Raw genomic sequence first — 21,585 nt, 5'->3', positions numbered from 1 at the left:
GAGCCCCCACTTCCAGGGTTGAGGTTCAGGCTGGGGTGTGCACCCCCTGTGTGCCCCCTGGGGCACTGGGGGTGATGCTGGGGGTGCTCTGAGTGTCCCCCACCGTCCCGGGCCCTGCAGGCTCCCTGGGCTGCAGTGGCAGCAGGGCCACGTGGCAGCTCAGGCTGCCCGCCATCGTCACATGTCTGACACCCCCCCCCGGCACACGCGTGGCCCCCCCAACCATGACTCACTGTCCAACAATGCTGGGGCCTGCCGGGAGCTGGGGGGCCCCACCTGCACTTCCCAGTGCCTCCCAGTGCAGCCCAGTGACTTCCCAGTGCCTCTGCTGTAGCCCCTACTCCACCTCACACAGCCCCCAGGAATGTCCCCCCTTCCATTTCCACTCCCACTCCCATTTCAGCCTCCCCAGCCTGTTATGGGTCCCCCAGCACAGCCGCGAGTACAATTCCCCTCCCTCCCCCCACTACAGTCTTCCCCCAGTACAGCCCTCCTATTTTCAGTACAAATCCCCCCCCACTAACAGCTCCCAGTATAGCTCCCCCAATCCCAGCCCCATGCAGACCACCCAGTACAGCCCTCCAGCCACTACAGCCCCCTCCCAGTTCAGCTCCACCCTCATACAGCCCATCCACCACAGCTTCCAGTACCATCTTCACGCCCAGTTTAGTCCCCCCTTCTCAATTAAGATTCCACCTGCCGCGGACCCCCAGAGCTGGTGCAGCCCCTGGCAGGGGGGCAGAGGCCTGGGACCCCAGGACGAATGGCCCACAGGTGGCACAGGAGGGATGGGGGTCCTGGAAAAGGGCGGGTCCGAGTAGGATGGGGTAGGGATCCCATGAGGATCCCGGCGGAACGGGGATCCCGGAGTGGGAGCAGGAGAATGGATGTCCCAGCAATGGGGCGGGGGGTCCCTGAGAGTGTGGTGGTCCAGCAGCATTGAGGAGGTTCAGGAGGAGGGAGTTCCTCAGGGGGATCCGCAGAATGGTGTGGGGTCCACTAGTGTGAAGACGGATCCCAGTGGGGTGAGGGTCCCATCAAGATGTGGAGGCAGGGAGAGTGTCCCATGAAGAAGCGGTCCCGGGAGGGTAGGGCTCCCAGGGCTCAGTGCCCCTACCCAGTGCGAGCATTTCCAGCCCGGCTGGGGAGTCCCTGGCGCTCGCCCATTCCCGTCCCTCACTCGCCGCCCGCGTCCCCTTTCCTGCGCCTGAGTCACTCCCGGCGCCTTCCGGCGGCCCCGGACGGAGCCGGGCGCTGCCGGGGCATCTCTCGGGGTCCGTCCGTCCGTGGGGGTCCGTCCGTCTGTCTCTCGGAGGGGGGCGCTGTCGGGTTGTCCGTCTGTCCGTCATGGGCTGTACTCCTCGCCGGTCTGTCTGCCGGGGCGCCAGTCTGTCCTTCTGGCTGTATGTCAGGACACCTCTGGCTATTGGGGCGTCTGTCCATTTTCCTAGGTGTCCATTTATTGGATTGTCTGTCTGCCCGTGGGAGTCTTCCCCTACCCATATGTGTCCATCTGTACGCAGGGGTGTCTGTCCATCCTCTGGGTGTCTGTCTGCCCGTTGGGGTGCCCGTCTTCCTCATACAGTGTCCATGTACGCAGCGGGGTGTCTGTCTGTTCTTCTAGGTGTCCATCTGGGCATCTAATTGCCCTTCGGGATGTCTGTTGGTGTGTTTATCTGTCCTTCTGGGTGTCTGTCTATCAGGGAGTCTGCCGGGTGCCTGTTGGGGCATCCGTCTGTCCTTCTGGATATTGCTCTGTCTGCTGAGGTGTCCTTGACTTCCCTCCTGGCTCTCCATCCTTTGCAACCATCTCGCGGTGTCTCTCCATCCACAGGTCTACCTGGCCACCCATCCTTCTGTCCCCACAGCCCCACTGCCACGCACACCACTGTTCCCAAAATGTACCCCCTGTCCACTCCCCCTCCCCCGATCTGACCCCACCCCCGCCCCACTGTGGTTCCTCTTTCGGCCCCGGTGCCTCCAGCCGGGGTGGCGCAGCTGCGGCCAGTGCCGGTGCCCGAGGCCACCCCGGGCGTTTTCTCGGGGGACGCGTACGTGGTGCTGCACAACGGGCTGGAGGAGCGAGCCCACCCCCGCCTGCGGGTGGGTGGGCACGGGGGATGGAGGGGTTGCGTGATGGCGTGAGCCAGGTGGGGTTGGGTGTCACCTGGCTCCCCCAGGCCGGGACTCCTCGCAGGAGGAGCCCGAGCCCTCCTCTCCGCCCAGCTGAGCTCGCTGCTGGGCGAGCACCAGGGCACCCACCGCGAGGTGCAGGGCAGCGAGCCCAGCCTCCTCATGCGCTGCTTGCCCCGCAGCCTCATCTAGCAGGTGTGGAGGTCCCCGGGGGTGCTCGGGGTGCTCCCAGTACTCAGCATTCCCACCAGGCTCCCAGCATCCCCGCTGAGCTCTCTGCACCCTCAGTGCTGTTTCATCCTTGCTGAGCACGATGCCCTCCCTGGCGTGCTGGGCACCCCCAGAAGGTGCTCAGCATCCCTGTTGGGTGCCCATGGCTGTGCTGGTTCTTGTCAGCACCACTGGGTGCTGGGCACTGCTCACCATCCCTCTTAGATGTTGGGCACCCCCACCAGACACTCGGCACTCCCACTGGGTCTGGGCACCCCACCTTGGGCTCAGCACCGCCGTGGGGCACTCAGCATCCCCTCCAGCTGCTCAGAGTCCGTGCTGGGTGCTTGTCAGCCCCATCTGGTGCTGAGCCCCTCCCCTGTGCTGGCAGGAGGGCGATGTGTCCTCAGCCTTTACCCCAGTCCCATGCCCAAACTCTAGCACATGAAGGGCAAGAGGAGGATTTGGGGCGAGCCAGCAGGACCCGTCCTGGGCCAGCTTCAACACTGGTGACTGCTTCCTCCTCGACCTCGGGCAGAGGGCACCTGTCCCCACTGTCCCACCCCCTGTCCCCACTGTTGCCGTCCCTGGCCCCCAGACACTTCTCACCAGGTATGGGCAAAGTACATGTCCCCTGTGCTCCTCTGGGTGTCCATCAGCTCACTGGCACGTCCCTCTTTGTTGGGGCACGTGTCCCTCCACAGGACTGGCTGTTAGTCCTCCTCTTGGAAAGACTTATCTGTCCTTCCAGTGGCCACTGGGACATTTCCCTCTCTGCAGGGATGCTGGTTGGTTGGGGTGTCTGTCCATCCATTGCAGTGTTTCCCTTCCCATCATGGCATCTCCCTGCACCAGCTTCAGCCCCAGGGGCTGCTCCATCCCCAGCCTGGGTGAGGTGGGCTGAGGGCTACCCTGGGGCAGTTCCATCACCACTGCCCCCCTCCCTGTCCCCAAACCCTCATGGTCTGGTTTCCCAGATCAATGTCCTGGAGCACAGCAGGACACAGGGGCTGGCTGCTGCCATCCGGGACAGTGAGTGGGGTGGCAAAGCACACCTGGAGATGGTGACTGATGGCAAGGAGCCACCTGAGATGGTCCAGGTATGTCTTCACTGGGCAGAGACAGGCTCTGGGTATCCCTGGGGTGGCTTTGTGACCCCCCCCCACCAGTCTCATCCCCCAGCAGGTGCTGGCACCCAAGCCCCCCTTGCAAGGGGGCAGCCCTGAGGAGGACACCAGAGCAACATGGGGACAACTGTCCTCTACAAGGCAAGGACATGGCAGGACACCATAATGGCACCAGGGCTGGGCATGCCAAAGTGTCACCATAGTGGGCACAGGAGGTACATGAGGCTGGGCACAGGTAGAGTGCACCACGATGGCCCCCAAGAGTACACGAGGTTGGACAGCACAGGCATACTCTGGTGACCCTTAGGAAAGTCACATGGAGCTGAGCATGGCCAGGGGACACCACAGGGGCCCTGGAGCAGGCAAGGATGGGCAATGCCAGAGTGGCTGGGTGGGAAGGAGAGGACACTGGGCTGGACAGGCCCCAGGTGACCCCGCAGTGACATCCCCTCCATGGGCAGGGGTTGGGTGTGACAGGGCACATGGACCTGACCCATGGCCACCACCCCGTTCTGCCCTGACTCCTGCTTTGTGCTGGACAATGCTGCTGGCAGGATGGTCTTCATCTGGAAAGGTGCCCAGGGATGGGGACACAGTGAGAGGGTGACAGGGACTGTCCCAAGTAGCTCTGACATCCCCCTCTGCAAGGCACAAGGCCAGCAAACAGCAATGCCAGGGGATCACCCACATGGGCCACCCACCCCAGACACAGGTGGAGAGGGATGCCAAGGGCTGGCATGGGAACCATCACCCCCTCCCAATCCCTGTCCCCAGAGGGGGAAATCCTGCCCCAGGGCTGAGACACCCTTCAAGCAGTTCTTCCCCAGCTGGAGATGAGCAGCAGATGCCCATGGGGCAGTGCCTGACCCAGGGTGTGACCAGCTCCCAGCAGTGGCTGCACTCTGTCCAGCTGTCCCTGTGCCATCCCTGTCCCTGTGCCTTTGCCCATCCCATCCCCATGCTGTTAGCATTCCCATCCTTGTGCATCACACCCTTTACACCCCATACCAAGCCATCTCTACTGCTGTGATGTCCCTGTGTCTTTGCCCACACTATGCCCATGCCAGGCTCATCTCCATGCCATTTCCAAGACCCATCCCTGTGCAATTCCCATGCCCACACTATGCCCAAACTCCTGCTATCTTCCTCTCCCTGCCAATCATTCACCTCCTTGTGCCATGTCCATGTCCACCCCATCCCCAAGCCTATGTCATGCCTGCCCCTGTGCATTGCAATGCCCTGCCATCCCTGTGCCTTTGTTCACCCCACGCTCACATCATCCCTTTCTGTCCCTTTGCCATTCTAATGCCCATGGCACTTCATTCCCCATGTCCATGCCCATCTCCAAGTATGGAGATGTCCTTTGTGTGACAGCTCCATCCCCATGCCATCCCAATCTCCTCACCATACCCAAACCCATGTCATTCCTGCCCCTGTGCCATCCCATCATCCCGATTCCTTTGCCCACCCCATGCTTATCTCCATCCCCACCATCCCAAGGCCATGCCATGCCCACAGGTCACTGCCCCCCACACTGCTGCCACAGCTTTGCCACCTGCATGTCCTCACCACCTTCTCTCATGTGCCACACTGTGCTCACACATCTACCCCTGCACCCAGGTCCTGGTGGATAAAGGGACAGTGCCATGCCCTGCTGGGTGTGCTTCCAGTCCTGGCTGTGGGGGGGCATGAGGGGGCTCAGACAGGACAGGGCAATGCCAATGCAGGGGATGAAATGTCCCCAGCACGCTGGTGTGATGCCACCCTACATGGCACACAGCAGAGCCACTTGTGTCATCAGCTCTCTGCCCCCTGGAGTGATGCCCATGGCCATACAATGTCCCCAGGTCCTTGTGTGAGCCCCTGGCCCCATGTGTTTGGGAAGGGTGGGAGATGGCCTGTGGCACCTGTCTGGCTGCCACTGTGGGTCTCCTGTGTCCCCAGACCCCTCATGTCTCCAAATCTCCAGTGTACCTCCAATCCACTCTCTGCTCTCCACAGTCCCTGCACCCCCAATATCCCCAGTGTTCTCACACAAAGCCCCTCTCCACCCTGGGGCCACTCAGACCCCAGGACCTCCACTATTGCAGGCTGCTTCCCCCCCTCATTAGACCCAGATAATTAGTGTTGAGACTAATTTTATCCTCAGTCACCCCCTCCTTGGCCCCTGCTCGTGACAACCTGGTGGGATAATGTGTCTGGCATTACAAGCACCAAACCCCTGGCATTCCTCCCCAGCTCCCACCAGGATCCTGCTACATCCATCACCAAAGAAAAGCCCTTTTATTGTAGCTGGGGAGGGCCAGGGGGGAGCAAGGAGAAGAAGGAGCTTGGGGGAGGGAGTCAGAGCAGCCGTGTCCCCCTGCAGCTGCAGGAGGGGTGGGCGAGTTGGGACCCCCCAGCCCTTCCTCTCCTTCTATTCCTAAAGCGACACCAGGGCAGGAAACTCCGTGTGGGGGAGGGGCAGGGCTGGGCTTTTCCTTGTTCACAGTGAGTTTGGGGGGTGGGGAGGGGGGTCCCACCCGCTGGGCCTGGCTGGATCTGAGTGCAGGGGAGGTTATTCACTCCCAATTCAAATCCCTGGAGCATGTTTGGGGTGAGGGGCGGGGGGGGAACACAAGATCACATGTGGCAACCTCAGTGTGCTCAGGGTGGTGGGGAACAGAGCCAGGATTCACCTCTCCTGGTCATGTCAGACTCTGCAGGATCCCACAATTATTCTGATGAGCCTTTCCAATGAAATAAAAATGGGAAACTGGCTTCTCCAGTGTGGCTGCAGCAGGTCCAAGGTCACGGGGTGGGAGGGAGCACAGGGGGGAGGTAATTTGTTCCCTGAAAGTTCCTCTGAGGGATTTTTCACGCCCTCCTCACCATCCCAAAGCCAAGGGAGGAGGGGGAGACCAGCACTGCGGGTTCAGGGTGGGATGGGAGCCTTCCTTCACCCACCCAAGGGCAGCTATGGGGGACAGGGAGGCAGCACCTGGGGGGCCCCACTGCCAAGGGACTGGGGAATGGCACTTCACTGAGAGAGAGAGAGAGAGAGAAGAAAAAGCCATGTGTCGTTTGGAAGAATCAGGCAGGAGCTGAGTGGTCCCAGGGGTCTGGAGCAGTCCCAGGGGTCTGGAGCCCCCGCCAGCCCCTGGAGCCAGTTCCCTACTCTATCAGTTCCACGTAGTTGGCAGGGAACATCCCGAAGTGGCCGTCGGGGCCGTAGCCGCGCCACCAGCCCTCATCGATCATCTCGATGTTGGTGATGATGTTCTCAGGATCAAAGGAGATCTCGGTGTCATCAGCTGCCATGGGACAGATAGGGAGAGCAGGGTCAGAGCCTTGAACTACCCCAGCTCTGGGGTTCCCAAGAGAAGAGGGGTGTGGAGCTGCTGGAACAAGTCCAGAGGAGGCCATGGAGCTGCTCCAAGGGCTGGAGCCCCTCTGCTCTGGAGACAAGCTGGGAGAGCTGGGAATGTTCACCTGGAGCAGAGAAAGCTCCAGGGAGACACTGGAGCCCCTTCCAGTGCATAAAGGGGCTCCAAGAGAGCTGGAGAGGGAGTGGGGACAAGGGCAGTGGCTCTGTGGGTCTCACCAGCCTGGTAGTCATAGAGTGCCCGGGCACACAGCCCCTTCCCCGCCAGGTCCGGTGGCTCCTGGTACTCAACACCATAGTCATATTTGGCATCATCAACTTGTTCCTTCAGGAAGGAGAGGAGAGCAGGAATTACAAAGGAGAACAGTGGGAGGGAACAGAACAACAATGCCCAAAGCCCAGAAATGCCCATCAGCCCCCTGAGGCTGTTGGAGGTCTCCAAGACCTGCTGGAGGTTCTGGGTGCTGTCTGGAATAAAACATGGGCTCCAGAGAAGCTGTGCCACATGTCTGCCACAGAGCAAACCAGCTCTTAGCCAAAGAGCCACATCTCCACCTGGCTCAACACCAGTCCCTTGAGCTCTCATCCCAATGGAAACACTGGAGACCAGTGGCAGACAACCCCTCTGGTCCCTTGGGATCCCTGCTGCAGCCAGGGGTGCATCACCCAACAGATAAGCTGCAGCTTCTGAAACATTTCTGCCAGAGCCTGAGCTGGCTGTGGTCTGCTCTCTTCAGGAAAGGCTAAGGGGATCTTTGAGCCCATCTCCTCTGGAATCCTTTGGAACCTGCTGGACACTTCCTGACAAATTCCAGAATGAGAAAATGTTTGGAATGCTGATGGCTTGGTGAGCAGGGGAGAAACCAAAGGGGCCCCACATCTCCAAGGGCAACACAGCAGCACAGCACAGCCCCAGGATGAGCCACTGGAGAATCTTGCAGTGCATCAGGAATAGCTAGGATTGCCAAATCCACTGAGCCCAGACATGCAGAGAAGCAGGAGAAAGAGAAGAAAGGGCTTTGGAAGAGGCTGGTGGATCCTCTCCCCTCACTGGTTCTGGGATGTGGCACTGACATGTGACACTCCTCCAGGCTGGAGCAGATCTGGGGTGCAGGATGAGTGCCAGGGACTCAGTACCAGTGTCTCCCACTGGGAGCACTGGGAAGGGACATAGCAGCACCCCCTTTGCCACATGGGTGCATCCTCAGTACACCTGAGCTCTGGGGTTTCACCATTTCCGACGATTTTAGCTCAGAAATGTGTTCCAGGCTCATCCTAGGGCTGTGGTCCAAGGGGGTCCCCTGCCCCCCAGACTCACCTGGGGTGGCTCCTCGTAGATGGCCGAGGGCTCTGGGGGCTCCTCATACAGATTCTCTTCTGTGTGGGACCCTGGGACACCAGAATTGTATCCAGAGTCCCGTCCTGAGGAGAACAAGGGATCTGTCACCCAAAACCATGCCCTGTCCCCTCATCTGGCTCCTCCCAGGCTGGAGTGACAGCACATTCCTGCTGGGAGCTGGGGGTCCCCTGGCACTCCTGCCCAGCTGGGGGATGGAGCACGCAGGGGTTTAGTGAGATCCAAAAGGACAAAGGGGAGATCTACCTCTGATAGGGAAGGGATAGAGCCAGGGAAGGGATAAACTCGCTCAAGATGAAAAAATTCCCATGGAGGGGAAGGGCTGGAGCAGAGGTCCTGGCCAAGAGCAGCATCTAGTGGTGACAGTGGTCTGGGGACATGGGAGCTGGACCCAGCACATCCCTGGTTCCCTGCCCATGCCAGGGGAGGTGGAACTAGATGGTCTCTGAGATCCCTCCAAGCCAAACCAAACTGTGATTCCATGATTTGGGAACAAGGCCAGCCCTTGGTGCCACTACAGGGCACAGGGAGGGCACTCTGGGCACAGCCAGGCCTTCTCTGCAATAGCTTCCTCCCCCAGACCACTGGCAAGTGCTTGGGCAATGCTTCCACTGTCCCAGGGTGCTCCAAGCTTCATCCAACCTGGCCTTCCAGGGATCCTGGGGCAGCCACAGCTTCTCTGGGCAACCTGCCCACCCTCACAGGGAAGGATTTCTTCCCAATATCCCACCTAACCCTGCCCTCTGGGAGTGGGAAGCCAGTCCCTCTTGTCCTGCCCCTCTGTGCCTGTGTTCTTTACTGGGACAAGGAAACAAGCCAGTCTAACTCCAGAACAGGGAAATCTCTGCACAGGGGTGGAGCTGCCTCGGCTGGGCCTTGGGGCATTTTGGAAAAGTCCAAGCCTGACTGTCAAAGCCCCTGTGTCAGGTCTGGAGGAAGGCTGGGGGTGCACAGAGCCAAGTTCCAGCCTGAATTCCAGCAGGAGATATCCTCATCCCCCTGAGCCTCCAGCTGAAGACAAGCAGGAACCATCCTCACCCTCAGCATCATGCTCAGCCCTGGCTGGAGACAAAGCCCAGGGGAAAACCGAATCGGATCTCCAAGCCCAGCCTCAAAATACCCAATTTTGTGAGATCTAGTTGGAAAGATGAGGAGAAAAGCTTTGGGGAGTGAAGGGAGCCAAGCATGTACCTGCTGCAGGTACTGGGGAGGCTGGTGGGGACCCCCAAACATCCCGGCTGGGGGAGGCAGGAGTGGGCTCAGAGTTCATCTCCTTCTGCAGGAATGGGCTGCGGAGCTTCCCTGGAAAAGGAGTTGAGGGGGCTGCAGGAGCTGGTCAGGCAGGGGGGTCTCCCAGCCTGACTGTGCACCCACAGGTATTGCTGGATCACCCTCCCAGCTCTAATTCTGGTTGTGGAAAACAAGTTCGGCAACTGGTTACAGCAGCAGCCAAGAGAGAAAACAACGACAACAACAACAAAAATAAAAAAATAAGATATCTATGGAGGAAGAGCTGGAGGACCCTGCCTCTGGCTTTCCATGGTGACTTCTGGAGCAGCCTGAACTCCACAGACATCAAACTGGGAGGGGATGATGCAAACTGGTTTCTGCCAGTCCACTTCCTGTGGCAGGAGGCAACTGCACTGCTATCTCCTCACCTCCACCTCCAAACCAAACAAAAGCTGAGGAGAGTTCCCAGACAAGCCCTACCAGCACCAAGACTCCTGCCAACCCTTATCTCTGGGTCAGATCCAGATTCCAGGGCATGTATCTCCCTTTGCTCCATGAAAACCATCAAATCCTAATGAAATACCTCAAAGTCAGTCTCTCCCGATGATGTCTAACCATCAAAAAAGACATTTTCCCAGAATGGAATTCCCACCTCTCTCATCCATGGCTTGCCTGCCTGCCTAAGAAGAAGAGATTCATGCTCCTATCACCAAGTGAAAGTGATTATTCTGAATCAATTTAAGGTGCTTTAGAGAGGGTTGGGCTGGGCAGAGTCAGTCACAGTCGCCTGGGGGTGTCACACACTCGTCACAGCTACTTCCTCAGCTACTCTCAGTTCTGGTTTGCAAACTTCCTGATTTCTATCTGAGAGATCAGAACAGGCTTTTCTAACAGCACAGGATCCTGCTTGGCTGGGGCAGTTCAAAAATTTGGGTGAAATTTCATTCAGTCAGGATAGATTGCAATAGTGGTGTGTTTCCTGGTGTTAATATATTGAACTCTGAAAAACACAAAACAACACAAACTTTAAGGGTCAAAGGGGGAATCAGAATATGGAAATCTTTGTGATTATAACTTGGCTAGAACCACACCCTGCAAAACAGCAGGAGCCAGGTGCAGGACACAGAACATCAGTGCGGTGAGAGCTGCCTGCTGTCGGCTCCAGCTGCAGCCTCACAATATTGCTGCCCCACTGGGAGCCCTGCACGTGCAGAGAGACTCATGGGGACCAGGACCCAGCCCCAGCACCCTCCCTCCCGTGTCCCCAGGGTGTACCTGGCTGTGCTGGCACACCTGTGTCCCCTGGCCCCGCTCTCTCCCTTTGCTTGAAGATGTCGCGGGGGTTGACGGCTCTCTGTGCGACCAGCGTGGCAGCCTCCTGCCCGGGGGGCACACAACCCAGTCAGGGGGGCAGATCCAGGCAGCCCCCCCTTCCTTCCCCAGGGCTCAGGGGCCCAGCTCCTCACCTGGGCTTTCTCCACCGATTCACTTCTCCTGACGCCCTTCGGCTGCTGTGCCTGGTATTCCTCAGCCCGCTCCTTCTGCGGCACAGCACAGGGCTGGGCAAGCAGCCCCCCTCTGGGCCAGCCCCACACCCCCCAGCCCCCTCCAATTCCTGCCAGAACCCTCCATGCCAGACCCCTGCCCCACAGCCCCTCCAGTTCCTGCCAGAACCCTCTGAGCCAGCCCCCTGCCCCACAGCCCCTCCAGTTCCTGCCAGAACCCTCCATGCCAGACCCCTGCCCCACAGCTCCCTCCAGTTCCTGCCAGAACCCTCCATGCCAGACCCCTGCCCCACAGCCCCTCCAGTTCCTGCCAGAACCCTCCATGCCAGCCCCCTGCCCCACAGCTCCCTCCAGTTCCTGCCAGAACCCTCCATGCCAGCCCCCTGCCCCACAGCCCCTCCAGTTCCTGCCAGAACCCTCCATGCCAGACCCCTGCCCCACAGCCCCTCCAGTTCCTGCCAGAACCCTCCAGACCAGCCTCCTGCCCCCCAGCCCCCTCCAATCCCTGCCAGAACCCTCCAGGCCAGCCTCCTGCCCCCCAGCTCCCTCCAATTCCTGCCAGAACCCTCCATGCCAGCCTCCTGCCCCCCAGCCCCCTCCAATTCCTGCCAGAACCCTCCAGACCAGCCTCCTGCCCCCCAGCTCCCTCCAATTCCTGCCAGAACCCTCCATGCCAGCCCCCTGCCCCACAGCTCCCTCCAATTCCTGCCAGAACCCTCCAGACCAGCCTCCTGCCCCCCCAGCCCACTCCAGTTCCTGCCAGAACCCTCTGAGCCAGCCCCCTGCCCCCCAGCCCCCTCCAGTTCCTGCCAGAACCCTCCATGCCAGCCCCCTGCCCCACAGCCCCTCGAGTTCCTGCCAGAACCCTCCAGACCAGCCTCCTGCCCCCCCAGCCCACTCCAGTTCCTGCCAGAACCCTCTGAGCCAGCCCCCTGGCCCCCCAGCCCCCTCCAGTTCCTGCCAGCCACCCTCCATACCAGCCCCCTGCCCCACACCTCCCTCCAGTTCCTGCCAGAACCCTCTGAGCCAGCCCCCTGCCCCCCAGCCCCCTCCAGTTCCTGCCAGAACCCCCTGGGCCCAAGGAACACATGCAGCAATGGAGGGTGGAGGAGGAGAAGGAAATGGGGGAATTCTGGGCTGAGAACAGGGACTTGATGTCATGGAATTGGGGGATGATTTAGGTTGGAAAAATCCTCTGAAAGTACAGCCAGGCCACCAGCACAGCCAAGGCCACCACTAACCCACATCCCCAAGTGCCACATCCACAGAGCTGTTAAATCCTCCCAGGAATGGGGATGCCAGCACTGACCTGAGCAGCTGTGCCAGAGCTGGACAAGGCTTTCCATGAAGGAATTTTCCAAATATCCAACTTAAACCTCCCTGTGCAACTTGAGGCCATTTCCACTTGCCCTGTCCAAGGTTCCTGTCCCCTCCACCATGGATAAACCTCGCCTGGGGCCAACACCAGAGCTCACCCATTGCTGCTGCTCCCTGTCCCTGTTCTCAGCCTCCTGTTGCTGCTGGAGTCTCCTGTGGGGACAAATGGGTTAAAACTGAGAATTTGAGACCTCACCCCACTATTCCAGGTCCCTGGGAACAGCAAATGAAGGCAATCCCTCATTTTGGTAATGCTCCTCCTCACTTCAGGGCCACACAAGGTGCTACAGGTCACCCTTGAGGAGAGGAACAGGAGAGAGGGGCAGGAGCTGCTTCAAATAGTGGGGTCATTTCAAGGAAATCTCTTCCTTGGGGATACAGATGTGAGCATCTTGATATGGGAGCTGGGCAGATTTTCCTGGAGTCATCCCTGTGCAGCTTGGAGCTCCCTGGACCTCTGACACCCCAAAAATAGAGGTGATAGGTGCCAGGCAAAAGCTTGGGAAACAAAAGGGAGAATAATCCTGGAGCCATGGATCCATGGGCAGGGAGACTCAGGGATGATGGTGGACAAGCAGGTAAGCTCCTTGGAGGTTAGCCAGGGAGATGTTCCCCCCACAGCTGCAGCAATATCCCCTCATGTCTGTTCTCTTAAGAGATTTCCTGGGACTGCAGGAATTCCAGCAGAGGCAAATGCACGGACATGATTCCCCACTTCCTGAGGAATAAACTTTGCCGGAGTGGGGGCAGCTCAGAGAGGCAATACGTAGGGACACCCAGCACCACAGGAATCCCAGAGAGCAGGATGGGCTGTGGGAATCATTCCTAAAGCCCCACTCACTTCTGGGCTTCGATTTCACTGGCTCTGGCTTTAAACATCTGCTCCCGGCCGGCCGCCTCCCGCAGCTCCCGCTGCCGCTGCTCCTGCTCCCGCCGCTGCCGCTCCTCCTCCGCCCTCCTCCTCTCCTCCAGCCGCCGCTTCTCCTCATCCCTCTGCAGGGAGCCAGGCACACAGCCTTGGGCTGCTGGGCTCACAGGGTGGGGGTCCCGCTGCCAGCGCTGGAGCCCCCTGGAGCTCACACGGGGCAGGTCCCAGCCGGCAGGTTCACACGCAGTGACGTGTGCTTGGCTCCATGAAACCCAAGGTGAAAGGGAAGGAAAGGGAGCAGCCCCCAGAGAGCTCAAAAAGCAGTTTCCTCACCCAACTGGGATTTGCTGGGAGCTGGGATGCAGCCCAGCTGTCTGCCAGGAGAGCCAGGGTGCATCCCAGTGCTCGCCCCCTGAGCCCACCCCAGCAGCCCTGAGCCAAATGCAGATGAGATAAAGCAGCACCTTCCCCTTCAAGGCTCAGCCCCTCCTCTCTGAGCACCCCACAGCAGCAGCTCTGCACTTCCCTGAGCTCTTGATCCCACCTCCCAGACATGGAGTAAGTACATGGAGAACAATCTCCAGTTCAATCCAAACATTTGGTGCTCCGAGGGACACTCACCTCTGCTTTGGCCCAGAAATTATCCTTATTGACCCTCTTGATCTCAGACATTGCATTAGTCTTCTGGTACACAGAGCCCTGAGCAAGTCACAGAGAAATCACCTTTATTTCCATTTCTTGTGAAAAATCAACCCAAATCAGCAGTCTGGGACTCCTCTTAGAAGTTCCTATAACCTGATGCTTTGCCTTACAATTTAAAGGAGGGCTGGGTGAGGCCAGTGATGTGCACATTGCCAAAAATAGGGAATTGCTGGCCTTGGCACAGGTTGCTGCCCCATCCCTGGCAGTGTCCAAGGCCAGGCTGGATGGGGCTTGGAGCACTCTGGGACAGTGGGAGATGTTTCTGCCCATGGCAGGGGTGGAACTGGATGGGCTTTAAGGTCCCTGCAACCCAACCCATGACTCCATGCTTCAAACCTGACCTCTGGCAGTGGGATGCCATTCCCTCTTGTCCTGTTACTGCCTGCCCTGGTGCAAAGTCCCTCTCCAGCTCTTTTGCAGTCCCTTTAGGCACTGGAAGGGGCTCTAAGTTCTCGCTTTCCAAGGAGAACCTTCCCTTTCCAAGGCTGAACATTCCACAGATGTGTAAATGGCCATGGTGCCCCTTCCATCATGCGATGATAGTGGTCCCAGACCCTCCTCCCACCCAGAGGCACCCAAAAGTTCTCACTTATTCAACTCACCACAGGAGCCTGGGGCCCTGAGTCCTGGAACTTGTTGCTCTCCTTGTGGAAGCTGTAGTTGGCCCCAGAGGCCTTGGCCACCTTCTCCATGATGAGTTCAGGCTCCACGTCCTCCTCTGCCCGGGCATTGATGGTGACGTGAGCCCCCTGAGCAGGAGAAACCAGGACAGGGGTGAGGGGTCACTCTGGGAGCCCCTAAACCTGCCCTGATTCCTGTCTGTGCTCCCAGAGCTTCCCAAGGGAAGGAAAAGGGTTCTGGTAAGAAGAAGAAAATATCCAGAGGGATTTCTTTGGGCTGATGCTCCTGACCGTGGCAGGGGGGTAGAACTGGATGGTCTAAGGCCCCTCCAACCCAAACCATGGAGTGACTCCCTGAGGGAGGGCAGGAGCAGGATCAGACCTTTAGGAAGTTGGCCACAGTGCTGACGTGGTTGGCGCAGGCTCCTTTCCGCACGTCACTGACGCCTTCACCCGTCTGCAAGGAGACACCAGCAGCTGCCCTGAGCCCCTGGGGCTGCACCCACAGCAGCAGCACCTGCCCCTGAGCCTCAGGCCCCCTCCAGCTCTCCTGGAGCCTCTGAGGCACTGTAAGGCCCTGAGAGCTCTCTCCTCTCCAGGCTGGACCCCCCCAGCTGTCCCAGGCTGGCCCAAGGCAGAGGTTCCAGCCCCCCCCAGGGACACTGGGCTCTGGCCCCACTCACCCAGTTGACCAGGACGTATTTGGGCAGCCCAGAGTTGGGATCCTTCACGCGGCAGAAGCCGTACATCACCTTCCCACTGTTGAGCTCCTCCACCATCTCCTCCAGCCCCCCATCTGTCCCAGAAGGAAGGAGAGGGGGTGAGTCAACAGCCAAACCCACCCCAGCTCTGTCTTCCCCAGGGATTTCCCCATTAAATGTGGGGTTGTCACACCTCATGAGGTCTCAGACCCCCGTGTTTATTCTGCAAACACATAACCTGATCATTTATCATCCACATGATCTGGGAGCCAAGCCCTAGCCTTTTCTCACCCACTCCCACCCCCAGCAGCCTTCATCACCCAGTTCCTCTTCCTCAGGCCTTCACAAACTCCAGAAAAATCCAGGAAAGATCCTGGATTTGCAACAAAATGCAGGCATGACAAGGGGAAGGAGTTGTTTGCACTCCCTTACCAACAAGCTTTAATGAGAGCAGGCAGCTTTTGCCCACAGGTTCCTGCACAAAACTACACTCAGAAATACCTCAGTGAGGGTGGGAATGGTGCTGAGAAGTGGTGGAGGAACTGACTGAGCCTTGTTTCTGCTCTCTAAGATGAGAAGTAGAGAAGGAACCAAGAGAGTAACATGGGGTAAGGTCCTGCCTCAATGCCTCCCTCCCTGTTACACCCACCTAGAGTGGTCTCAGTTCTGGTCTGAGGACATGGGAGTGAATCCAAGAGGGAAAATCCCACAGAGGGCTCAGGTAGGGGCAATGGAAAGGGAACAGCATTGGTCCCACTACACCAGTAAACTACCAGAAAAGGAGGAAAAACACCAAAAATGCACACTCTCATCCCAAAAATATTTCTCCAGACCACAATTCCTTCTGTGCTGGGTTGTCTGATCCCTGAAAAAATGGGAAAAGAGCCACTGGTCCTTACCACCCCTGGAAGGAGTAACAGACACCAACACAGCTTGCTCTGCTCTGCAGCATCACCCAGATCATTTCCTTCTCACCATTAAATATTTATGATTTGGCTCTAAATTTGGCTCCAAACTCAGCAGGGAAGTTGCAGGTTGGAAGTCTGAAGCTGGTTGGTGAGGGCTGGCTCAGAGGGACATGATGGGAATGCTGGGGAGAGCAGGGATCTGCAGGGAGCTTGGGGCACACTCTCTGCAGCTCCCCAAAATTCTACTTTGTAACTCAGCAAGAGTTTTCCTCAACAAAATCCCCCAGCACCAAACCCCTGGCTCCATGGGCTCCATCAGACCCTGTGGAGCATCCCAGCAACTTCCACAGAGCTCCACAAGCTGGGAAAAACACTTGGAAATTAAGGAAGAAGCTGGGGAGGGATGAGAGGATGCGTGGATGCACTGCCCCCTGAAGGTTTTGGCTTCCCAGCCAGTAGTGCTGGGGTGGGAATCAGTAGACAGATAAAAAAATAAATAAAGAAAGAATTGCAGGAAGAAGGGAATTAGACGTGAGGGGCTTTAAGAGCATTGAGTAGGGAGCCCTGGCTGAGTGAGTGGCTCTGGAGTACCACGTGGTCCTGGCTAAATCCGGGATCTAAAATACTTCAGGGATGCAAAGAGCAGCCAGAACCCAAACTTTGGACCCTTTGGAAAGGAGAAAAATGAATGGAAAGGAGAAGCAGAGCTGCCAGGAGCATCTGCTCCATATCCCTCACTCAAAAAATCACACCAGACACCCTGATACAGCTCCCCCCACCATCCCATTACCAAGGGCACCCCCAAAACACCCTCAGGGACTAAAACCCCCCGGACATCCCAGGCAGGTACAGTGAGATGAGCCCTGGAAGGCCCTGGACCCCTGGAAACGGGGGATGGTCCCCAAAATCCTCACCTCCGGAGCCAGCCACTCGCAGGTCATTGCTGTTGCCTTCATAGGTGAACAGAGCCCTAAAATGAAGACAGAAATGGGGTTTTTAGCCAGCACAGTGCTCATACACACCCTCGACACCTTCTGAGTGCAGAGCCCCGCAGGGACCCGCCATCCCACAGCCCAGGGCCCCACTGACCCCCAGACACCCCCTGCCCCTCTCACACCGCCCAGCCCCCATCGCCCCTCTACCACTCACCCACCCCACTCCCGACCCCCCCTACACACCCCCAAACACCCCCACACCCCCTGTCCCCCCAGGCCACCGGCCCAGCCACTAAAACCCATCTCTGTTCTTCTTCCACCCCTCCATCCCCTCCCCCTGGATTCCCCGGCACCCCCATCCCCCACCCCACCCCACCCCCACATCGATCCGAACACCTCGCAGCCCCCTCCCCCCGCCCGCCATGCTCCCCCATCCCCGCCCCCGCCCCTCCCGGGCCCCGCCGCCGCTCCCGCACCAGTCCGTGCGGCTCCCCGCGGCCACCACGCTCCCGTAGGCCTCCTGCAGCGCCCGCCCGTTCTTGGCCAGGTTCAGCGCCATGGCCGCGCCCGCTCCGCCCGCCGGCGTTACCGGCACCGCCCCTCCGGTGCTACGGGCACCGCCCCCCAGAACTCTCCGGCACCGCCCCTCCGGTGCTACGGGCACCGCCCCGGCACCGCCCCAGCCTCGCCCCTCCGGTGCTACGGGCACCGCCCCGGCACCGCCCTGGTACCGCCCCTCCGGTGTTACAGACACCGCCCCGGCACCGCCCCCAGCACCGCTCGGCACCGCCCCTCCGGTGTTACCGGCACCGCCCCTCCCGTGCTACGGGCACTTCCCCCCAGCACCGCCCCGGCACCGCCCCTTCCCCGCCCCTCCGGAGCTACGGGCACCGTCCCCCAGCACCGCGCCAGTTACCGCCCCAGCCCCAGCCCCACCCCTGGGACCGCCCCGGTACCGCCCCAGCACCGCCCCGCCGGTGCTGCCGGAACCGCCTCCCGGCACCGCCCCGCTCCTCCGGTGCTACCGAAACCACCCTGGTACCGCCCCCGGCACCGCCCCGCCGGTGCTACCGAAACCACCCTGGTACCGCCCCGGCACCGTACCGGTACCGCCCCCGGCACCGCCCCGCCGGTGGTACCGGCACCGCCCCGGCACGGCCACCCCGCCCCGGAAGCGCCCGACCCGGTCCCGGACAGTCCCGCCCCTCTAGGCCCCGCCCACAAGAGCCTAAGCCGCGCCCCCGCACAGCTAGACCGCGCCCCTGTATCGATAGGCCACGCCCCCACAGAGAGCCCACCCCCGACAGCGCGAACACCCCCTAAATACCAGACCCCGCCCCCGAACAACAGAACCCGACAGGGCGACCCCCCCCGGACAGACTGACCGACTTCCCCCGAATAACAGACCCCGGACCCACAGACCACCCCCCGAATAACAGACCCCGGACCCACAGACCGCCCCCCCCCTCCAATAACAGACCCCGGACACACAGACCGCCCCCCGAATAACAGACCCCGGACCCACAGACCGCCCCCCCCCTCCAATAACAGACCCCGGACACACAGACCGCCCCCCCCCCCAATAACAGACCACCGGCAGACAGACCCCCCCCCCCACCCACCAGGCCGTTCCCGCCCCGTCCCGCGGCTCAGTGTCTCACGGACCCCCCATCCCAGGGGTTCCTGGGCTCCTCTGTCCCGGAGCGGCTCTCGCCCCACCCCGGGGCGGTTCTGGGGTTCCCCCGTCCCAGAATGACTCTTGAGGGCTCCCCCCGTTCCCGGGCAGTTCCAGGGTCCCCCCACCCCAGATCAGTTTTCGGAGACTCCCATCCCGTGGGGGTTCTCAGGGACCCCCATTCCGGGCGGTTCCCTCGGTTCCAGGTGGTTCTTGGGGTTCTGTGCGGCAGTGCAGCCCCGACAGCGTCCACATCCCATCCGGCCCTGCCCATCCCCGCACCCCCGATCGCAGCCCCCGGCTGGAGAAAATCGGCATTTCCGGGGGCTTCCCTCATTTCCCGACCTCAGCGGGGGGCACATCAGGGATGTTTGCCGGTACCGAAGCAGTTCGGAGCCTGGAGCTTTTTGGGGTATAAATGCGTTTCCATTTTAGGCCAAATAATCAAAATTCTGCCCCTCACTCCCTCTCCACCCCGGCCCTGCCGAAGAGGTGCCCTTGGGAGGCAGGAGGTGCCCTGATGGGGACACAGGAGGCGACCCGAGGCGGGGGAGGGACAGGGGATGTGCCCTGCTCCGGCGGCGTCCCCAGAATGTGTTAATGGGACATTAGCGGCTCATTGTCCGCCAGCCCTCCCCCGCTGCCAACATCTAGCTGGCAGCGCGCTGCCACCGCGTGGGGAACGATTGCTCGGGGGATTTCGGGGCAGCCCTCCATCGGGTCCCCTTTCTCTCCCTCGAGCCTTCCTCCACGTTCGGGGTCACTTTTAAGTTGGGAGAGCTGCAAGTACGTGGAGACGGGGAGGTTCCCACAAAACTCCTGCGGCGTTTCACCCCCACCCCTGCGGCCTCGGGGGTCACGGGGGAAGCAACCCACCCATGACCCACCATGACTTCACGCATGGGGAAAATAACGAGGGCCGAGCTTTTCCTGCCCCGGGAGAGTGAGGTGGGGTTTAACGCGCCCCCCCGGACCCCAGTTTGTCCCCAGAGACAGTGATGGTTCCAATGCTCTGTCAGGATTTGTCTCCTTGGGGCTTCAGGCTTTAGTTGAGGAGGTGGAGTGGGGTGGGAACAACCTCGTGTCCCCAGTTCTCAGGGAAAAATGTGTCAGGGGGAGTGGAATGGGGTGGGAGAGGGTGAATGGAATGAAGGAAGGTCCTGGGATGTCCCAGGATCCTGAGGCACCTAAAAGTCCTAGGGTTTCTGTAGGTCCGGGGGTACCTGAGGGTCCCAGGTTGTCCAAGGCTTCTGGGGTGGCTGAGAGTCCTGGTGTGGGGTGTCTGGGATGGGTGTTGGATCCCAGGGTGACCAAACTTCCTGTGGTGACCAAGACTGAAGGAACAGTTGAGGGTCCTGGGCTGGTTGAGAGTCCCATGGCAGCTGAAGATTCCGGGGTGTCAGATGGTCCCACCAGACACTCCCCCCATCCCCTCCATCCCATGGAATTCCCCATCCATTCATCCATTCAAAAACACCAGATATCACCTCCCAGTGGATGAAACCCATTGAGGAGGCTCTCCTGTGTTTGTACGACCTACAAAAATGTTGGGAAACACCCCGAAACTGCAGAACTGCCAGTGCCATTTTTATACTTTAGGAATTCATCCAAGTGCAAAGTTAGGGGGCACCTGGGGAATGCTGGGTGACATGGGATGTTCACCCTCCACATATCCCCTGTTGAGAACCAGCCACCTCCTCAGGTCTTGAGGATTCGTCCCATGTTATTTATGGGAAATATGGGCAAAAATACTGCATGAGGTGATTATTTATAATTTTTAGCATCCTGGGACTCACACAGACCTCTGGACGTATCCATACCCCCGACTCCATGTACGTCTAAACAGGGAGCTGTCTGGGAAGACAGGGCAGATGTGAGCTCCCCATTCAGCACGTGGCTGGAAACGCTAATTAAACACAGGGCAATAAAACATCTGGAGGGCTGGGAGTGAGGAAGGGCCAGCCGGCACGACCCCCCCGCAGCTGCCTCCTGCTTTTCCTTGGGAATCCTGGGCAGGGGGGACTGGGGTCACCAGCGATTTCGATGGCACAAAAGCCTTTTCATGAAGTATTTCAGGCAGAGCAACTGAAGAACCTTTGTGGCGCAGAGCGAGGGGCTGCCGGGGGGTGGCGGAGTCTGGTGGCCCCAGGGGTTGTGGAACTGGTGATGGCTGGAGATTGGGGTTCACGGTCAGGCTGTGGGTGATTGGATGGGATAAAGAGAATGGTTTGGAGATGCTGGATAAAGCCCCATTTGGTGCCATCCCACCAGCCTCACAAGTGCCTGTCATGGGGGAATGAGCCCACCGTGTAAAAAAAAGGGGAAAAAGGTTTTTCGGATGAGTCTGTCCTTGCAGGCTGGCTGGACCCATCACGGCAGGACCCTGCCCCCAGGGCGGGGAGGGAATAGGCATAACCCTCTGAGCATTCCCGGGGGGAGGGGACAGGGGCACTGGGGTGGACTGGGGTCACTCTGGTGTGGTGAAACACCTGGGTGGGATGGTGGGCCTGGGTGTCCCCGGTGAGATGTAATACCTGGAGGCACACCAAATGGGATTCGTGCATCCCGGCAGGACAGGAATGGTGGAGTGATGGGCACCCTGGGTGGGATGGGGGCACTCAGGGAAGGTGCAGGAAACTCCATAGGATGGGGGGGCAAGGAGAGCAGCCAGATGGGAGGGGACACCCTGGGATGGATGGGGGGACGCAGGGCAGGGTGGGAAGAACACGGACGGAATGGGGGAGACCATGAGTAGAACTGAGAACACTCAGACGTATCAGAAGTGTCACCCTGCATGGAATGGGGAGACCACGCGTGGGATGGGAACACTCGGATGGGAGGTGACACCCTGCACGGGACGAGGCGACCCCAGC

General features: G+C 59.7%; 2 protein-coding genes across 3 annotated transcripts; one reads left to right on the top strand and one right to left on the bottom strand.

The window, feature by feature from the left end:
- Positions 1–1,042: 1,042 nt before the first annotated feature.
- CAPG (capping actin protein, gelsolin like) lies at positions 1,043–3,636 on the top strand (the record flags this gene model as incomplete). The annotated part of the gene is given in 7 exon segments (XM_079328970.1): positions 1,043–1,088; positions 1,985–2,107; positions 2,181–2,203; positions 2,206–2,324; positions 2,422–2,500; positions 3,321–3,443; positions 3,529–3,636. Coding segments are annotated over 7 exon segments (621 nt in total).
- Positions 3,637–5,735: 2,099 nt separating this feature from the next.
- On the bottom strand, positions 5,736–17,615 carry DBNL (drebrin like). Of its 2 annotated transcripts, none has more exons than XM_079328881.1 (14): positions 17,514–17,615; positions 17,017–17,072; positions 15,177–15,289; positions 14,876–14,950; positions 14,476–14,622; positions 13,793–13,870; positions 13,145–13,296; positions 12,402–12,456; positions 10,888–10,962; positions 10,697–10,799; positions 9,383–9,493; positions 8,153–8,256; positions 7,054–7,159; positions 5,736–6,763 (listed from the first exon to the last, which is right to left on the bottom strand). In XM_079328881.1, the coding sequence occupies exons 1-14, from the start codon at positions 17,594–17,596 to the stop codon at positions 6,624–6,626; spliced, it is 1,398 nt and encodes a 465-aa protein (XP_079185007.1). In that variant the 5' UTR covers positions 17,597–17,615; the 3' UTR covers positions 5,736–6,623. The 2 variants fall into 2 exon arrangements, with proteins under 2 accessions (XP_079185007.1, XP_079185008.1); XM_079328882.1 differs by having other exon boundaries at positions 5,738–6,763; positions 10,888–10,959.
- Positions 17,616–21,585: the final 3,970 nt, after the last annotated feature.

The sequence above is a fragment of the Erithacus rubecula genome (assembly GCF_903797595.1).
Source record: "Erithacus rubecula genome assembly, chromosome: 29".
NCBI lineage: Eukaryota > Metazoa > Chordata > Aves > Passeriformes > Muscicapidae > Erithacus > Erithacus rubecula.
Note: the sequence above shows the minus strand (reverse complement) of the source record. Positions and strands in the feature narration are given on the sequence as shown.

Excerpts from the sequence above, each read along its gene's own strand:
- DBNL (XM_079328881.1), bottom strand. The coding sequence starts at position 17,596 with ATGGCGCTGAACCTGGCCAAGAACGGGCGGGCGCTGCAGGAGGCCTAC. Across the intron at positions 17,073-17,513 it reads GCGGGGAGCCGCACGGACTG|GGCTCTGTTCACCTATGAAG; the intron begins GTGCGGGAGCGG and ends TCTTCATTTTAG. Across the intron at positions 7,160-8,152 it reads TCTACGAGGAGCCACCCCAG|GAACAAGTTGATGATGCCAA; the intron begins GTGAGTCTGGGG and ends TCCTTCCTGAAG.